Raw genomic sequence first — 18,776 nt, forward strand, 5'->3', positions numbered from 1 at the left:
TTGTCAGACAGACTGAGGGCTGACAGTTCCCACAGTGAACAGGTAAACTCACAGGTAAACTCAGAGGAAGCTTCATCCTTAGCTGCCTCATACATGATCAACAGACTGACAGACAGTTTGCCTCCTCTGCAGACCGTGAAACTGAGGTGAGGACAGGATTAGACTTTTAGACTGTCCTGCAGCAGCAGCTTTGCATGATTCAAAGATCAGAATAATCCTTCTTTGTCTGTTACTAGTTGCAGCTCCTTGCCCCCCATTCTCGTAAAACAAGCTGTTTTAGTGCCTTCCCTTTAAGGGGGGTTTGTTCTGATTGACTGACTTCAGGAAGTCTGCAGAGGGGCAGCCTGTAGTGCTTTAGAAAGACGCTGATGTTTAGTGAGGAGTCAGAGGTACGTGTGATGTCACATGATGTAGATTTAATCTGTGAGACATTCAACTTTATTTATAAAACACCCTTTAACAGAAACATACCTCCAGCAGAACCAGGCTCAGGGAGGGGCGGCCATCTGCCGCAACTGACTGGGGTTAGGGAAGACACGACAAAGTCACGCTGCTGAGAGCCAGAGATTAATAAGAACTAATGAGCGCTGTAAAGCACTATACAAATACAGGCCATTTCAGTGCAGGGAGGTCTATTAACACATAGTGAGTGAAGAAGAAACACCCAATGCATCATGGGAATCCCCGGCAGCCTACACCTATTGCAGCATAACTAAGGGAGGATCCAGGGTCACCTGGTCCAGCCCTAACTATATGCTTTAGCAAAAAGGAAAGTTTGAAGCCTAATCTTGAAAGTAGAGATAGTGTCTGTCTCCTGAATCCAAACTGGAAGCTGGTTCCACAGAAGAGGGGCCTGAAAACTGAAGGCTCTGCCTCCCATTCTACTTTTAAATACTCTAGGAACAACAAGTAGGCCTGCAGAGCGAGAGCGAAGTGCAACACAATGTGAATGGTGCACTGAGGTCTAGTGACAGCAGTGATGATATTGACCACAGCAGACAGAAGCTTCATTAATAAGGTGTTTAATAGCTGTTTGGGGTAATAAGACATACAGACTGTGTTCTGTTCCAACAGGAACTGTGCTTCATCACTTTGCTTACTTCATCTGCAGACAAACGTCGTCTTCATTGTAAAAAACACAAGTGCTTATTGAAGATGTGCAAAACAGAGTAACAACAACAACAACAATAATAACAATAATAATACTGTCAGCAACAACAAGGAGAAAAGAGCTTCAAACTTCACAAACTCACAGTGAGAAACTTTGTACCATCAAAACAGAAATTATGGCTTCAACAGTGCAAACAACACCAGATCCTCCGAAGTCCAGCCCTGATACCCAGATATCCGGTGCTCGCTGCTGTGAAAGGAGGTTCCTGTACCTCCTCCACGCCTCAGAGAACCCATTCTTCACACTGAAGCTGCAGTCAGGCCCAAAGTTTGTTGACGGTTTGTGGCTCTGAACGGCATGCCTGAACTCGGAGCTCCACAATCTCAGAGAGCAGTTGTTATTAATAACCCCAGTATGCGTGCTGTCTAACCTGACCTGGCGCTCTGCTGCCGCCCCCCTGTGAAGCCTCGTGCGGACTCTGTCGAGAGCTGCTCGTTTGGTGATGTCACTGATTACTGGACTTTGTGAGCTAATGTTAGCTCACAGGCTCTGAGGCACATACTTTGGTTTCAACGTTAGACTCACCCTGAGACCGTCACCGTGCACGCTTTGAGTCCTTTCTTTGAACCAAACGGGAATAAATTCCCGTTTGGTTCAAATAAGGAATAAATTCCCGTTTGGTTCAAATAAGGAATAAATTTCTGTTTGGTTCTTGGCACAGCGCCTCCTTCAAGACGTCCTGAGCAGCTGATTTAATCAGTTTAAAGAGCGACGTAGCCTCACCTTCAGACTTCACCAAAGAAACGCTTTGAATGAAACTTGATTTGAGAACCTTCATCACCATGATCACCTTTTTCAGATTATAGTTTCCCCTTATTTAAAGATTATTTTCTATCATTTGAGGAATGAGAACATTGGTACTTTGAGCCCTGATGATGGGATAATGGAGGGTTGAGTTTAGATGATTTAAAGGTCAGGCATTTAATTGTTTCCTTTTTTAACTTTATAGTTAATCAATATAAACACTCTCACAATGAAAAAGACTTTAAAGTCATGGCAATGAGAACATTTCCCATTTTTTCAGATAACTATTTGTTTCATTTATTTTAACTAGAATATTCTTCTTTAAGGCCCAAAACAGAGAAATACAAAACTCATATTTTACCAGCACCGAGATTAGTTCAGGTTTTTCTCTTCATGCTAATTATTTATTTTTTATTATTACAAGAAATGTTTTCTTTTATTTTCAATGTTTGCTTTTGAAATGTGTTGCAGAGTAAAATGACTCTTCTCTCTTTTTTAAAAGTCCGAAAATAAACACGTCAGGTGTTTTTTTTCATTACGTTAAATAATTCAACGTTAATTATAATTCACTGAAAAAGTTATAAAAAGTTTCTTTGATGAACTCTGAACTTTGAGCGATCATTAATGTTCATCCCTGTTGCTATGAAAAGTTATTCTGTTCTCATTGCTGAAAACAGGTATGGAGTAAAAGGTCAGAGGTCAAGCTAACAGCTGATCTGCTTTCCCACACAAACTTCATTGTAGTTTCATTTAAGCACAAACTCAAACCATCAAAGACAAACACTTTAAAACTCAGCTGATCTGAAATTTAATGAGGTCAGATCTTCCTCCTCCTCCTGCTCCTGCTCCTCCTCCTGCTCCTCCTCCTTCTCTACAGACAGATCTGTTTGGCGAGCTCGCGGTCCAGGTCGTGAATCAGCGTGTCAAAGTCCTTCAGGCTGAGCCGACAGTTAAACGGAGCGTCAAAGTCCAGGAAGTCATCCATGTACAGAGCTCCGCCCCCTCCTGTTGGCCATGCCCTCTTCTTCTCCTCCTCGTCTTCATCATCACTCCCTGAAAAGCCAAGAGGAAGAAGCAGAGTCAGAGAGGAGAAGGGGCTGTCAGTCAGACACCTGTCAGTTCTACAGTCACCCTCTCAGGCCGTAATGTGACCCAGCAGGAATCAAACAGGTGTTTCAGTGACACCTGTGCAGGTTAACCATGTGTATAGGTAGACGATCAGCTGATTTTTACCTGCATCGCTCTCGCTTCCTGCCACCTCATCGTAATCGGCATCCTGCCCGGTCAGAAACTCTTGTCCGCAAACGCTCCAGTCTCCCGCGTACCTGTTGATTGGCGGTGGACTCTCCAGCCGGGCCACACCGCCACGCCCTCGCCGTGACACCACCACCTCCTCTTCAGGGCTCTGTGGTAGAGCCAGGCGCAACGCAGGATGCCGCTGCTGCTGCACCAAGGGATTCTGGTGAGGGGTGGAGGAGGGAGGAGGCGAGGCATTGGCGTCGGCTGGTGCTCGATGAGTCGGCACTGAGGACAAAGAACAATTGGGACGATCTCGATGGGTTCCATGGCAAGGTAAGGAATGTGGGCAGGTCTGTAGGGCTTACCTGGCCACAGCTGCAGCAGGTAGTGCAGCGCTTCGATGTGCCGTTTGAAGTCCACGGCGCTCGCCATCTCCTCGCCATGATAGAAGCCCTTCGTTGATCCTCTTCCCGACTTCCCTCCTCCCCCCCTCCACGCATCTTGGGTTGGCGTGAGGAGCACAGGCCCGAAGCACACGGCGAGGTTCTGATGAGTCATCCTGTTGGCGGCGCTCAAAGATGCTACGAGGCTGAGGTGGTCGAGCAGGAGCAACAGAGTGGCCTGAAAGCGAGAGATGGCGAGGACAGTTAGTAGACAACTCAGCGGTTGACCTGCTGAAATCTGACCTGATGTCAGATTTCAGATTAACTCGTCTCAATTTTCCCGAATGTAAAATATTCAGCCTGTTTATTTTACTTCAAAGGTTCCAGGTTGCGAAAAGGTCAAAGGTCAGGGTGTTAGGTTGCAGCTGAAGCTGCCAGTTTTCTACCCCTCTGTAGGACCATGTGTTCATACAGGAAGTAAACAGGAAGCATGCGTTCATTATTCCAGACTATTCTTCCTGTTCAAAGGCTGCTGCCAACATTACCCACAATGCACCGGGAACCGCGACAGCAGCTTCTGCATTGACGAAGAAGAAACGTCTCAATGAGAATGCAGTTGGTGCATGCAGAATTCCTTGACTACTGGAATTATGTCACTGGCCAGTTCTAGCGCGACATGCTCGATCAGACGAAATCAAACCTTCATCATTTGCTTTAAATGTAAACGCTGTGTGTTCTTTATCTGTCTTACACCAACTCTGCAAACTAGAGCGGTCATAGAGGGCTCACAGCTGGGTCACAGTAGTGTCCCAGAGACAGGAAGAAGCAGGACCAACAGCAGGCCTGCACACAGAAGAAGAAGAGTAGCATGAGGAAGAACATTGTGGGCTAGTGTCCATCAGATAGACTGAGTCAAGGTACTGCTGACTGTGAGGACACAGCAGGAAGCTGCATTGTAAGAATACTGCTGGTGCACTGCAAGATTACCACAGTAGTACTGCAGGAGTACTGGCTGTTACCCTTTCTGGAGGTGGCAGACAGGACAGCAGCTCCACGGTCCTTTGGGACAGTTGGGGATCAGGTGTTGCAGGTTGGACAGGTGGGGGTCGTAGGGTCATGGCCTCCCGGACCACCTGGTACAGAGTCCTAGTGATGAGGGGGGATGGCAGCTCCCGCAGGTAGTCCTTTAGAATCCCTGAGGAGGCAGGTGAGTGCAGTCACAACGAGTATGAGGACGATCAGAGGTCGGGTCAGAGTCTAGCTCAGACACAGGGACAGGGTAAGGAGCCAGGGGTCAAGTACATGTTCTCTGCTGTGCTTACCTGTGATTACGTTGATGTCAGGGTAGAGGTCCTCAGATAGACAAACTGCTGAGCTGTTCCTTTCGAACCAATCCCTGAGCTCCTTCTTCACCGCAGCAGAGCCACAGAGCCTGTAAAGACCTACCACCTGACACACACACAGACACATAATCAGCTGACGGCGAAGCCGCGGCATCTTTGTCACAGCAGACTTGCACGCTAACCTTCAGTCCCCGTCGTTCGATCTCTGCCACTGTTTTCTGGATCAGCAGGGGGACGGGAGTTGCAGAGCCCTCTTTCTCCACCAGGTGGTGGAGCTCAACCCCAAACACAGAGGACGGGGTGGATGCGTCGCCGTTGGGCTGCAGACACACAATTTATGATTGAGTCTGTAGCGGCGGTGGTGGTTGGTCCACAGTTCACAGCACTTCATGCTCATCATGGAGATGCTGATTTCCCTTTTCAGCAGCGGTGCAACTCCTACCAGAGGGTTTGCTGAGCATGATGCTACTGTGATTGGTCTGCCAGCTCACCTGACCTGAACCCCTATCTGGGCTTCTGTAATACTGGAGCAGCTGCAGGCTGACCGTGGCTATGCTACACTGCACTGCAGCAGGCATTGATGGTGAAGGAGCCCCACCAGGTACCGACTGTGTGAGTGAACACACCCTTGAGAAGCTGGACGTTTCCATATCACAACCACAATCACCAAAATGAAAACAACAAAAAAGGCTTCAAAAATTTCACTTTATGTGTAATGAACAGTGTTGGTCAAGTTACTTGAAAAAAGTAATCAGTAACTAATTACTGATTACTTCCCCAAAAAAGTAATCCCCTTACTTTACTGATTACTTATTTTCAAAAGTAATTAATTACTTAGTTACTTAGTTACTTTTTAAAAACACGATTTACAACCTGAAGAGGTGATAAAGCGATAGATCTCTCAGCCCAATTCTACTTTTTCTACATAATCCATCATACAAAATGTAATCAGATGGAAAAGTCTCTTTTTAAAACTTGTTTTATTAGTTTTAATCTTTTAACTTTATGCATCAAGCAAAAATGTAATTATCTGCAACATTCTCTGACTGGAAGAAATTAGTTTAACATTTAAACCTATTTTCTGCACATTCCAGCACATAAAATAAAATATTTTTGTGTTTACACTCACTCTTTCAAATAGATGCAAGTAAAACACAGCAGAAAATAAATAAAGTCAAAGACTCAGCGGTCCTGTTGCTCTATTTTCACCTGTAAAGCAGGAGTGGGGTAGGCGGAGGTTTACCCTGGTGCAGGTGTGCCGCGGTCAGTGGAAGAATCCGTGAGTTTCTCTGTGAGTTTCCCATTACGTCATAGCTACTCGGTGCTTGTTGGAAGTTTAGGGGTTTTTTCACTGTAAAAAGAAGTTTTCTTCCCACGCACAGCGGACACTAATGTTTTTGTCACTTTTTATGGAATCAAATTCAAAGTAAGGTCAGTACTTCCACGCTTTAAACGCTGCACGCTCATACTCTCTCTGCACTCGACATATGATCCACTGTTGATCTGCACACAGCTGTTGTCACTAACGGCGCACTCGCTTACATCACTGTCGTGAGACATTCTCGCAAAAAAAATCACGGTTTTAGTAACGCAGTAATGCAGCGTTCCTACGGGAAAGTAACGGTAATCTAATTACCGTTTTTGCAATAGTAATCCCTTACTTTACTCGTTACTTGAAAAAAGTAATCAGATTACAGTAACGCGTTACTGCCCATCTCTGGTAATGAATATGTGAAAGCTTACTTTTACCATTATATACGTTGTTAGTATATTCAAAGTTTTCGAGTTGTGCTATTTGAAGAACAGTCCAGACTAGCAGGACGATGGGACCCCGCCCAGGTGACCTGCTGGTTCCAGTTAAATCTAGCTGCATGTATCAGCAGCAGCAGTGGGATTGTGTACCTGCGTGTCCCATTTCTCCTGCAGAGACAGTTTGATATAGAGAAGTCCTCTGGGCTCCAGCTTCACACAGAGCTGCTGACAGCGACTCCCTGACAAACCAAACACATCCTCAGCATACAATTCAGACGTCAATGATAATCATAGTGTCAGCTGCATTAACAATGAACAATGTGGTATAATGAACCTTTGAAGAGAGGGGGGATGGAGACCCCACCCAGACCGCACACCCGGTTTCTAGTTGGACCACCTGAGTTGGGACTCTGCTCAGATGTTGTTTTGGGTCCACAGACTGAAAAAGGGGAGAAAAAAAATTTGTGAGCAGATTTAAATGGACACCCAAAGAATATGATGATGATGATGCGTGTGTGTGTGTGTGTGTGTGGGGGGGGGGTCGTGATCAAATAAAAATAGAAAGTTGTGTTTTCAAAATTGGAGTTCAAGTTATTTTTCCTTCCAATAGTGTTAACATGCTGCACATGGACAAGATTTTTTTTTTAAATTTTCATTGTAAGTGGGCTAAAGCAGTTAATTAAAAGTAGTCTAACATAAATGCTGTAATTTGATTATTTTAATAAACATGTAACTTATTCGATGCTGGCGTGACCACAGTGCACACGTCTGCTGTTGCTCACAGTGGTCCAAGGGGACGCTCAGGGAGTTTGTGCGTTCGCTCAGACACATGAAAAATTAGAGGGAACATTGGTTCTTCCTGAATGCGGCTTTGTTGTATTACCTGGTGTTAATACCACTATGCGGAGCTGCCTGGCTCGCTCTAGCTCCAGGTGGAAAGTGTGGTTTAAGGGGAGGGCCGAGCCTCGCAGCATCAGGAGGGCAGTCCTCGCTCTCGTCACCCCATCAATCTGTATCACCAGGAAGACTTCCTTACTGCCCTCTGACCTGAGACCGAACATCCAGAGAGACAGAGAATGACTGCTCCAAATCTGAACCTAACCCTCCAACAGGGGGCCCCCTTGAACACAACATTCACAGAAAAATGTTGTCAGTGGAGCCAGAAGTGACCAAGAGGGTGGATTAGTTTGTTAGACTGTACAGGTCTGTCCGGTGTATCACATAGACACAGACGACCTGCTACTCAGTAACATCCAAGTAAATTCCTAAAACTGGAGCTCAGACTTCTTGTATGGTCTGCTGGTAACCCCAGCAGACATATTGTTGGTCAGATACCAGAGATCCAGGTTAGAAGAATGTTTTATATCAGACCTGTACTCAGACGATTTATACCCTATACAGTCATGAATTAGCTGCTGGTAAAACAGCCAGTCTGAGCTTTAGACTGTTGACCTGCAGTTCTCTTAATGTCCACTGGATGCTGCTGTGTTCAGATTCTGTGTTGAAGTGAATTAAAGGCTTGAAGGTATGTTTATACCTGCTGGTCTTCATCTCCTCCAGCCCCAGCAAGTGGACAGTCAGTAAACCCGTCACCCGTTGGCTGCATCTCGGCGGGTCGGAGCCCACGTACAGCTGGAATGAGCTGACGTCACAGGGCCCATCCTGGGTGATCACGTGTTGAGAGGGCTGCTGTCGTGGCAGTAGTTCAGGGGAGTCCCCGTCACTAAGATACCCTGACAGGAAGACACACATGTTCTATTATAGTAGTTTTTCACTGGATTTCACTTAGAGGCTGAGACTCCCCACGCTTTATTGAAAATGGATGAAGATGGAATCCATGACCTTAATGTGGTTCTGGCAAGGTCAGAAATATCAGGAAGATACACAGATTTCTGTGAAATACAGTCACAGACGCTTTGTATTTACTGTGTACTCATTCTCACTATCGGTTTACTCCTGAATCCTGCCCAGAGCCATGAAAGTTCCTGCTCTACATCTGAGCTAACCTCTTCTCCCCCACGAGCGGTTTACCTCCTTTACTGGCTGAGCATCCTCTTGATGACCGTCGCTGTGGTCGGGCTGGAGAGGTGGAGCTGTCCAGATGATACTTGCTGATCACGTTCTGGTTGGAGAGCGCCAATAATGATGCCGTGCTCTTACCAGCCGACTCCTCTCCGCTTCCTCTATTGTCATTTGTTTGCCGATGGGCCCGAGAAGATGAGCGGAGGCTGAGTTTCCGGCGCAGCTCGGGAAGTTTCTTCATCTTTAGAGAGAGTTTTCTTACCGTACCAGGAGACCTCAACCTGTCAATCATACTTCCTGACACACCCCCTTTCTTTTGGGAGGCGGGACTAGAGTCTGGAGGAGAGTCTGAAGCAGGGTGAGATGAAGAACGCCAATGAAGACAAAACCTGAGCAATGTGGTGACAGCAGGTGAAACAGGAAGTCTTACCTGTATTTTCTGCTTTGATGTCATCGATATGGTGACTGACACTTGGATTGGGGAGGCTGGAGCACTGAAAGTCCTCCAGTGGACTGGCACTGCTACAACCTCCGCCAATGTCTGTTCCAGCACTAGGCTCATCTTTTTTTGCCCTCCGCTTCCATACATCCTCGTCCCGGCGTAGACCTCCTAAGTCCTCCTCCTCGGGGATCGGGTTGTACCAGATGTTGCTGCCACTGTCCTCCTGAGGGTCGCACACTTCATCTGCAGTCTTTCCTGAAGAAAGCACCCAGGCTCGGCTGCTGCGATCCAGGCTCTGCAGGTAGGCGCGCTGGCCAGACAGCTTGGCACTGACGGAGGTGGAGGGAGATTCAGCGGGGTCCCCTGCTGGGTAGTAGGATTCCTGTTGCATTGTTGTGCTAACACAGGACGCACTGGTCTTATCCCAGGCCAGACTGGTGCACATCCTGTCAGCACACTGCTGCATCTGCAAACCATGACAATAACGAGTGGACACATCACTGAAGGGAGAGAAGGGATAGAGTGAGGAGTCAAACCACCATCAGATCCAGGAGGAGGTGTCCATCTACCAGCAGCACAATCTCTGTCCAACAACCTTGCAACTGTTATTTCTGGGAAGTGAACATATTTCTCTGTTTTCCCTGTTAAAAATCCATGCCTAACACAAATAAGTGCATGCACTGTATTGTTTTAATACGTGGGAACGTATTAATGAAGGCACCTGAATTGAGACATAGGAAAGGGTTCAATAAGCAGCAGCAGAACAAGAACAAGGACCCAACCACCATGGACATCGTAGCTGGAGGAATACTAGGAGGAGAACATAGATAGAGAACTACCAGGAGGACAAAGACTAAGGATTACCAGGAGAAGAACAATGATTAAGGATTAGCAGTGGAAGTAGAAAGACTAAAGATTACTAGGAAGATAAAGCCCAATTATTAGCAGGACAAGAACAAAGCGGACAGAACAAAAACTGAAGCAGCAGTAAAGGTCTGACTATTAGCAAAAGAAGGGACAAAGGAGAATGGCAGTGTGAAGGCTCAATCATATAGATAGTGTGCTATTACCTTGTCTTGCACCAGCCTATGGCTCAAGGCCTGCCCAGATGCATCCTGAGATATCCCTGTGGGTCTCTCCTGGTCTGAGAGTGTGATGGTGGAGCTTGAGGTCAAGAAGGTGGGTGGAGCTGCAGAGCCCTGACGCGCCCACTGCTGTTTCTTCGCCACTGTGATATGGTTTCGAGGAGGCGATGGGGGGTCGGGGTCTGTAAGTGTTGGTGACGATGGTGAGGAAGAGGACTGGAAGACATTGTCGGGCCGGACTGGAGCCTCTGTAGTAAACAAACAGCTATTATTATGGGCTGGATCAGTACGTTTGGCGCTATCAAAGTGGTGAGGTGGAGTTTGATCTGCACACACTGGTCCAGATCAGATGATAGGAAGCAAAACTGATTTTTCCACATGTGGTTGCCCCTCCCTGAGCCTGGTTATGCCGGAGGTTTCTTCCTGTTACAAGTTTTTCTTTCGCACTGTTGCTAAGACAGTTGCTCGCCTGCTCTTGTCTCATGGTTGTGTCAGATTATCCAGCATTTTTTAGAGTTTTGGTTTGTAGAAATATTTTGTTTTGATTCCTGGTTGCCTTGCTTTGCATATTATTATTGTATTTGGTCATTAATGTATCTGTGTCGTCCTCATTTAGTGAGCTCACTTCTCTTTTGCTTTGAGAGTTAGTGTTCCTCATGCTTTGATTTTAGTCCTCTGTGATTTGGTTCAGCTGTGTCTCCATCTGCACAGCTGTCTCCACTTGGTTACCCTCCTGTCACTGTCCTTCAACAGAACATTTGTTCCCCTTACCCCAGTGTTCTGCTAGCGTTTCCTCTGTTTTTGGACTTTATGATTTACCTTTGGGATTTCCTGCATTCACTGCAGAGTTCAACTTTGTCTGTCTTCATGACTCCTCTGACTCTCGCATGGTATGCAACACCTACAGCCTTCTGACATGTTGGAGTTTCTCTGTAATATTACAGGGTTTTTACTTTGACATATAAAGCGCTCTCAGCTGACCTTTGTTTTCAGCTGATTTCCTATTGATGGTCATATGATCAGCTGTTGCTGTGAAGGAAAGTGGAACGTTTCTCTGTCACATCCTATACATGTAGATTACTGTTCCAGCCCTCAGCGCAGACCCAGTGTTCCTGTGTGTGTGTGTGTGCGTGCGCGTGTGTGCGTGCGCGTGTGCGCGTGCGTGTGTGCGTGTGTGTGTGCGTGTGTGTGTGTGTGTGCGTGTGCGTGTGTGTAGCAAAGTGCTCCTGCGCAGTGTACCAGGGGCACGGAGAAAAGTTGTCGTACCATAGGCACGAGGACTGTGTTTGTGTGTGTGTGTGAGATCCTCGTGACGGTCTGCAAAGTAGCTGTCTGAGCCTCATGAATACACTCTGTTTGTTTCTGTGTGTGTTTCAGCATCTGTAAATGTGACGTGTGTTCTGAGTTCATGTGTTAAACTCGTTTGTGTGAAATTGTTAAATGCCATGAATGCACCATTGTGACTTCTTATTGGGTAAAGTCAGCAGTTTAACCTGTGTCCTCTGCATTCAGGCACCCCCACCAAGAGAATCTAAGAGAAGTCCGAATTCAGGACTGCATTCAGGACCCCTCAAACTGTTTTAAAGTAGTTTGGATGGTGCTCGAGTATTCTCGAGGGTCAGTTATCGGCTGGTGTGGTTTCCTGTAGTTAAACTGTAGTTAAACAAAGTCCCAAAGGACATCAGGATCATAGCTAAATAGGATGAACTAAAGAAATCCCTCCTGGAGGTTAGGATCACTCTCTTTCACTTTGCAGGTTAAAACATCGTCACGCACACGCGGGGTCCTTTCAATGCATTTGTTTCACACTTTAAAGGAATGAAAGGTGGACTGAATCGGACCAAGCTACAACACGAAGGCTAGCTGTTCTCCTTGTGTTCTCAGCACAGCCCCTTTGGACTGAAAACGGGCCCAGACAGGAAGTGACACTCTGCAGAGGTTGTCCCTCATTTCCTGTCATCAGAGACGAGAGCGTGAGCGCTAATAATAGTCCATCTGTTTTTCATTTCAACGGTCCTACAAACAGCGATCACTGTGGGGCGGGGGTGGGGGAGTTAGGGCGTAGAGTGGAGTGGTGGGGGTGGAGGGGTGGTAGGGTGAATAAACAGCTGTGACTGTGCAGATGTGAATGAAGTCTCTGTGTTTAAAACCAAACACACTGCTGTCTATTCACTATTCATTACAGCCTGCACACACACACACACACACACACACACACACACACACACACACACACACACACACACACACACACACTTTCTAAACAAACTGATGTGTTTCAGACACTTTCGTTTAAAGGCTCTTAAAGGGACAGTTCCCTGAAAATCCTCCTCTGACCTATTGTCTGCTACAGCTTTGACCTTTAACCCACATGTTTACATCAGAAACTCAGTGAGTGAGTTTCAGGATGACCTTCGAACCATCAGACTAACCTCCGCGTTGGTTTAATGTGTTCACTCCGGCTCGCTCCATGAATCGCAGCGTGCATGTCAGCATATGTGAGCTGAAGGAAGAAGCCATCGAGCTCGTTTTCTGTTTAATCTTTGTGTCCACATGTTTACATGTTTGTGTCCACATGTTTACATGTTTGTGTCCACATGTTTACATGTTCACCTGCGTGGTTTTAAAAGTCCTTACACATAATGTTTGAAATGTTAATATGAAATAAAGCCATCGTGTTCACTGAGATTCATATCTCAAACTTTTACTCAACATCCCAGAGAGATAAACAGGAAGAAACCACACACAGGCCTAATGACAGGAAGTGGCTAACTGACCCAGATTTTCTACAGAAAGCTAACAACGTGCGACTGTCCCCAGGATCTGGATCTAGATCTGGTCATGATTTCAAACCAGGACTGAGGAGAACCTTTGACACTGCTTCAGTCTGAACCCTGAACCCTACTGAGGATTTACCTGGAAGTGTAACTACACGTCGCGTCATTGATCGCTCTGTGGAGCACCATCTGTTCCTCCTGTTTACTTAAAGCTTTTCCTCTGGGTTTTCAGAAGTTATCAGAGGATAATGATCATTACTTTAGTGTAAGGACTCCCAGATGTCAGAGAGAGATCAGTAAAACAATCAGGATGGACACGAGCGGAAGAACAAAGAAATGGAAAACTTGTCTGCCCCTCACCACAACAAAGAGCGAGGACTCGGACGTGGAAAAGTCTCAGCACTTCACTTCTTTGGCCGCAACTGCTGATGAAACAGCAGGACAAGAGCACACAGCCATGAACTCATGATGCACCTGCATGAAGCTCTGCACAGAAGAAATCCGGCGCGAGACATCATGTTTTCACGCGGCACTGAGCAGTGACGTCGCAGTGACATCACGAGCATTCGGTCCATTCATTGGCTGTTTGTCTGTTGTTATAGAAACAGAAGACGTCACTGCTCTGTGTGTGTGTGTGTAAGAGTTCGGCCCTGAGCCCAGAGTCTTGATCCAGAGCAGACCTGCTCTAAAAATAAAGTGAGGAGGAGGTCTGAGCATGCACTGAGGAAGCTCGTTGAGGACTCTCTCAGAGAACCGAGGTCATGTGGCAACATTTTTCCTCTCCACAGTCTCTGATGCAGCTCTGCAGCGCACACACTGCGTTCACAAAAGCATCTAACGTACATATTAGTGAAAACAGCACAGCAAATCCACACTCTGAGTTCCCTCGGATGTGACGTGACGGCTGATTGGCTCAGGTAAAAGTGTACTGTGCTGGTGTTCCAGATGTGCAGGTGTACCTTCACCTTCTCCGACACCCCCAGTTGCAGGAAAGCGCGTGTTTCTTATTGTTCGAAGCTGAGAAACATGTTATAAACAAGCTCCAACAATGCACAAGGTCACAAAGACTGTTGAACAGGAGGGAGAGCAGGTTATTTGTTAATCTGAAGGTTGGTGCTTCGATCCCTGGCTGCTCCAGTCTGCGTGCCAAATGTTCTTGGGCAAGATACTAACCCGGAGTTGCTCTCTGATAGATCCATCAGAGCATGAATGTTAGACAGAACACACATACATAGTATAAAGTGCTTGAGTGCTCAGAATAGAAAAACACTTTATAAGAAGCAGACAACACAACATCAGATGTGTTTGACACAACAAGAGTTTCAGTCAGGTTTCAGAGCTCATCACAGCACAGAAACAGCTTTCAGAGCTGCAGTGGTTTGTATCATATCTATCTAACAGACTCCAGTTTGTGCATGTAAATGGAGAGTCCTCTTCACACACTGAGGTTAATTATGGAGTTCCACAGGGTTCAGTGCTAGGACCAATTCTGTTTACATTATACATGCTTCCCTTAGGCAGCATCATTAGAAGACATAGCATACATTTACACTGCTATGCAGATGACACCCAGCTCTATCTGTCCATGAAGCCAGATAACACACACCAATGAGTTAAACTGCAGGAATGTCTTAAAGACATAAAGACCTGGATGGCCGCTAACTTTCTGCTTCTTACTTCAGATCAAACTGAGGTTATTGTACTCGGCCCTGAAAAGCTTAGAAATATGGTATCTAAGCAGATTCTTACTCTGGATGGCATTACCTTGGCCTCCAGTAACACTGTGAGGAACCTTGGAGTCATGTTTGACCAGGACATGTCCTTCAACGCACATGTTAAACAAATATGTAAGACTGCTTTCTTCCATTTGTGCAACATCTCTAAAGTTAGAAATATCCTGTCTCAGAGTGACGCTGAAAAACTAGTTCATGCATTTATTACTTCCAGGCTGGACGACTGTAATTCATTATTATCAGGATGTCCTAAAAACTCCCTGAAAAGCCTTCAGCTGATCCAAAATGCTGCAGCAAGAGTCCTGACAGGGACTAGAAAGAGAGAGCAGGTTTCTCCTGTTTTGGCTTCCTGTTAAATCCAGAATTCAAAATCCTGCTCCTCACATACAAGGTCTTAAATAATCAGGCCCCATCTTATCTTAATGACCTTGTAGTACCATATCACCCTATTAGAGCACTTCGCTCTCGCTCTGCAGGCCTACTTGTTGTTCCTAGAGTATTTAAAAGTAGAATGGGAGGCAGAGCCTTCAGTTTCCAGGCCCCTCTTCTGTGGAACCAGCTTCCAGTTTGGATTCAGGAGACAGACACTATCTCTACTTTCAAGATTAGGCTTCAAACTTTCCTTTTTGCTAAAGCATATAGTTAGGGCTGGACCAGGTGACCCTGAATCCTCCCTTAGTTATGCTGCAACAGGTGTAGGTTTGTCCTGTCCTCCTCTCCTCACCACAAGTGGTTGCAGCAGATGGCCCCGCCTCTCCCAGAGTGTTGGAGGTTTGTTCCTGTTAAAAGGGAGGTTTTTCCTTCTTAATGCTAAGTACCTACTCATAGGGGTCATAGAATTGTTGGCATTTTCTCTGTATGTATTATTGTAGGGTCTTTATCTTACAATATCAAACACCCTGAGGCGACTGTTGTTGTTGTGATTTGGCGCTATTGAATTCAACTGAACAACATACACATCACACACACCAACACAGTGAGCTGTTGATGTAATTACTGGTATGTGAGTGAAAAGGTCACGTCTAATATAGATTGATGGTTTTGAATGGTTTGGGTGGCCACGTTGACTGGAAACGCGTGGACATTCACCCCGAAACATCTGAGGACTGGACAGCAGAGACGAGGACGCCGACCTTGGCCTCTGTTAGCGTGTTAGCACGAGGTCGTCTGCTCATTCATGGGTCATGCTGACCTCCACCCTTTGCTGAGAACGCAAACACAGAGCGTCAGGGTCATGTGTCCTGACGAAGGCTGCGATGAAAACAGAAAAGTCACATAGACTCTCCCTGTGCTCTGCTTCAGCTCTGATCAGACACTGTTTGCCCACTCGGATGTGACCTGAGACGCCTGAGGTCATGAGGTCAATGCTGATTCCAACAGCAGAACTTTATTTAAACAAGCTCTTTCATAACAATGGTCCTCTGCCTTAGTTTCCCGCCCACTTCAGGGATGAGAGCAGTTCATCCCTCAAGTTTGGGAAGCTTGCCGTGAGCGTGCTCACAGTGCCCTTAATCTGTGATAGGAAGCAGCTTCATCACATGAAGGCATCGTGAGGTGTTCACTGCCCTTCATAAACTTTATTCTGACATTAAAGGTAGCGTGAGGCATTCACATGCTGCATGTAAGTGAAGGAAAAGTGAGTTTCAGCTGCTTACCGCTCAGTTTGGGGTCGGTCTTCCTGCGGCTTCTGTCTCTGCCTCTCAGCCTGGAGAAGGTCCTCTTCAGCAGGGGCTCAGCCATCGTGCACCTCCCTCTCCTCCTCCTGCTCCTCCTGAGTCGGGAGGTGCTGGGAGGAGAGTGGAGTCAGTAATCCAGCAGGAGAGCAGGAGATAGAGCTCCTTCTCCACGAACTCCTCGTCTCCTCCTTCGTTCTCAGAGCTGTTCTACAGGAAATGAATTCCTCGCATTCTTTCCCAAACTCCCCCTTCGCCCCTCTCCGCCCCATGCTCCTCCTCCCACTCTCCTCCCTCTGCAGGGACACAAGGAGAGCTGCACTGAGGCATCATGGGAGGTGTAGTTCTGCTCCAAACAAGTGCTCAGTTTCTCTTCAGTTGATGATTTTAAAAGTGATTCTTAACACTCATGTAGACGGGCAGTGAGGGTGACTCCCACGTCATCGGTGACACTCGTCTTCTTCTACTGTCTAATTCAGGGTCATTAACCAGATCCTGGGGAGGACCTGTAAACTCAACACAGAGAAGCCCTGAATACAAAACCCAGGACTGTGCTGCTCTCTGCTGCAAACCGCTGCTCTCTGTCCATCTACCGATCTGTAAGAAATAAAATCTGGCTGATCGAACTCACGACTCAGCTGTTACGCCCTCTGCTGGAAGGAAACCGGAACAAAGAGGCTGAAGGTGAAACCAGGTTTAGGTGCAGGAGGAGGGGGAGGAGCTTTGGAGGTCTCTGTTGGTTTCTTTAGTTTTGTAGAACACAAAGTGGGAGTGAAAGCTGGAGCGTCGCCTCAGCTCCCAGTGACCTGAGGTAGTCTCCTCACGCTTGCATTCACAGGTGTAACCAAAGTAAACTCACTTCCTGTGTGGGCCGAACTGCATGTTGTCTGGAGCTGAGCCTGTCAGGCAGCAGGTAACTCACCTGTGCTGGAAGCTGAGTCTTACTTTAGACGTCTCAGCAGGAGGCGAAATCTGTAAATCCTTTATTTCTGTGTCTCAGTGGAGGTAAAGGAGCGAGGAGTAACATCCACGTGACAGGAAGGAGAGCTCCGAGGTTGGACATGGAGCTGCAAACAGAGACCAGACAAATGGCAAAGAGCTTCCTCCTCTTCATCAGCACTAAGGTGTTTGGGGGTCTAGGACCTCCAGACCCCCAACGCTCTCAGTGAGCTTTCCCATGTGACAGCAGACAGCCAATGAGGTGACATCACTCTGAGCTGTAACCAGGTATTTAACCCACTCAGAGGCAGGGGAGCCTGTGGGCCTCCTTACTCACCTGTCCCTCCTCTGTGTTTGAGGCTGCCTCTACGGCCCTCGCTTTACCAGAAAGTTTATGTCGACACAATGTTTCCTGAATCTTCATCGATCAGCTGACTCATCTGTGTGATGGTGACTATCAACAACCAGCACCAAACTTAAATCTACAATTAAAGATAAAGACAAATCGTAAAACATTATGTGAACATCAGCAGGTATGAAATCGCCCATACTGACCAATCAGATCTCAGGAAACTGCGTCACCACTCCTGCAGCTCCCTCAGCTCAGCAGGAGGTCTGAAGTCTTTGTGTTTGATCAGTAACAGAATTTTATTCTTTATCTTACAGAACTCAGTTTTCTGTGAGCATGAATATCTGATCCTAACAGAGCAGCTGTTCATCAGACCCACAGCTCAGAACATCGCAGCTGGTCTTTAACCAGTCACTCGATTAGTCTGACACACACACACACACACACACACACACACACACACACACACACACACACACACACACACACGCAGACACACACACACACAAACTCTCTCTCTCTCACACACACACACACACACACACACACACACACACACACACACACACACACACACACACACACACACACGCAGACACTCTCACGCAGACACACACACTCAAAGACAGACACACACCAATGAGTTAAACTGCAGGAATGTCTTAAAGACATAAAGACCTGGATGGCCGCTAACTTTCTGCTTCTTAATTCAGATCAAACTGAGGTTATTGTACTCGGCCCTGAAAAGCTTAGAAATATGGTCTCTAACCAGATTCTTACTCTGGATGGCATTACCTTGGCCTCCAGTAACGCTGTGAGGAACCTTGGAGTCATGTTTGACCAGGACATGTCCTTCAACGCACATATTAAACAAATATGTAAGACTGCTTTCTTCCATTTGTGCAACATCTCTAAAGTTAGAAATATCCTGTCTCAGAGTGACGCTGAAAAACTAGTTCATGCATTTATTAGTAGTAGTTCTGATTAAGCAGAGATGCACAAATAAAAATATAAGTGTCATGGAGTAGGATCTGTCATCAGAAAGGAGCAAGCACTTTGGCGACAGTGGGAAGGAAAAACTCCCTTTTAACAGGAAGAAACCTCCAGCAGAACCAGGCTCAGGG

The 18,776-nt window shown here is 46.5% G+C and overlaps 1 protein-coding gene across 1 annotated transcript; it reads right to left on the reverse strand.

The window, feature by feature from the left end:
• Positions 1-1,006: 1,006 nt before the first annotated feature.
• On the reverse strand, positions 1,007-16,568 carry syde1 (synapse defective Rho GTPase homolog 1). Its single transcript, XM_085417213.1, has 14 exons — positions 16,347-16,568; positions 10,167-10,429; positions 9,085-9,562; positions 8,664-9,002; positions 8,170-8,365; positions 7,516-7,679; positions 6,967-7,071; positions 6,783-6,871; positions 5,063-5,200; positions 4,860-4,986; positions 4,557-4,732; positions 3,520-3,775; positions 3,149-3,439; positions 1,007-2,968 (listed from the first exon to the last, which is right to left on the reverse strand). The coding sequence occupies exons 1-14, from the start codon at positions 16,429-16,431 to the stop codon at positions 2,787-2,789; spliced, it is 2,889 nt and encodes a 962-aa protein (XP_085273339.1). The 5' UTR covers positions 16,432-16,568; the 3' UTR covers positions 1,007-2,786.
• Between the last annotated feature and the right edge of the window lie 2,208 nt (positions 16,569-18,776).

Source organism: Rhamphochromis longiceps, linkage group LG8 (genome assembly GCF_057381845.1).
Source record: "Rhamphochromis longiceps isolate RC_006_pf linkage group LG8, R_longiceps_female_GT1.1, whole genome shotgun sequence".
NCBI classification, from domain to species: domain Eukaryota; kingdom Metazoa; phylum Chordata; class Actinopteri; order Cichliformes; family Cichlidae; genus Rhamphochromis; species Rhamphochromis longiceps.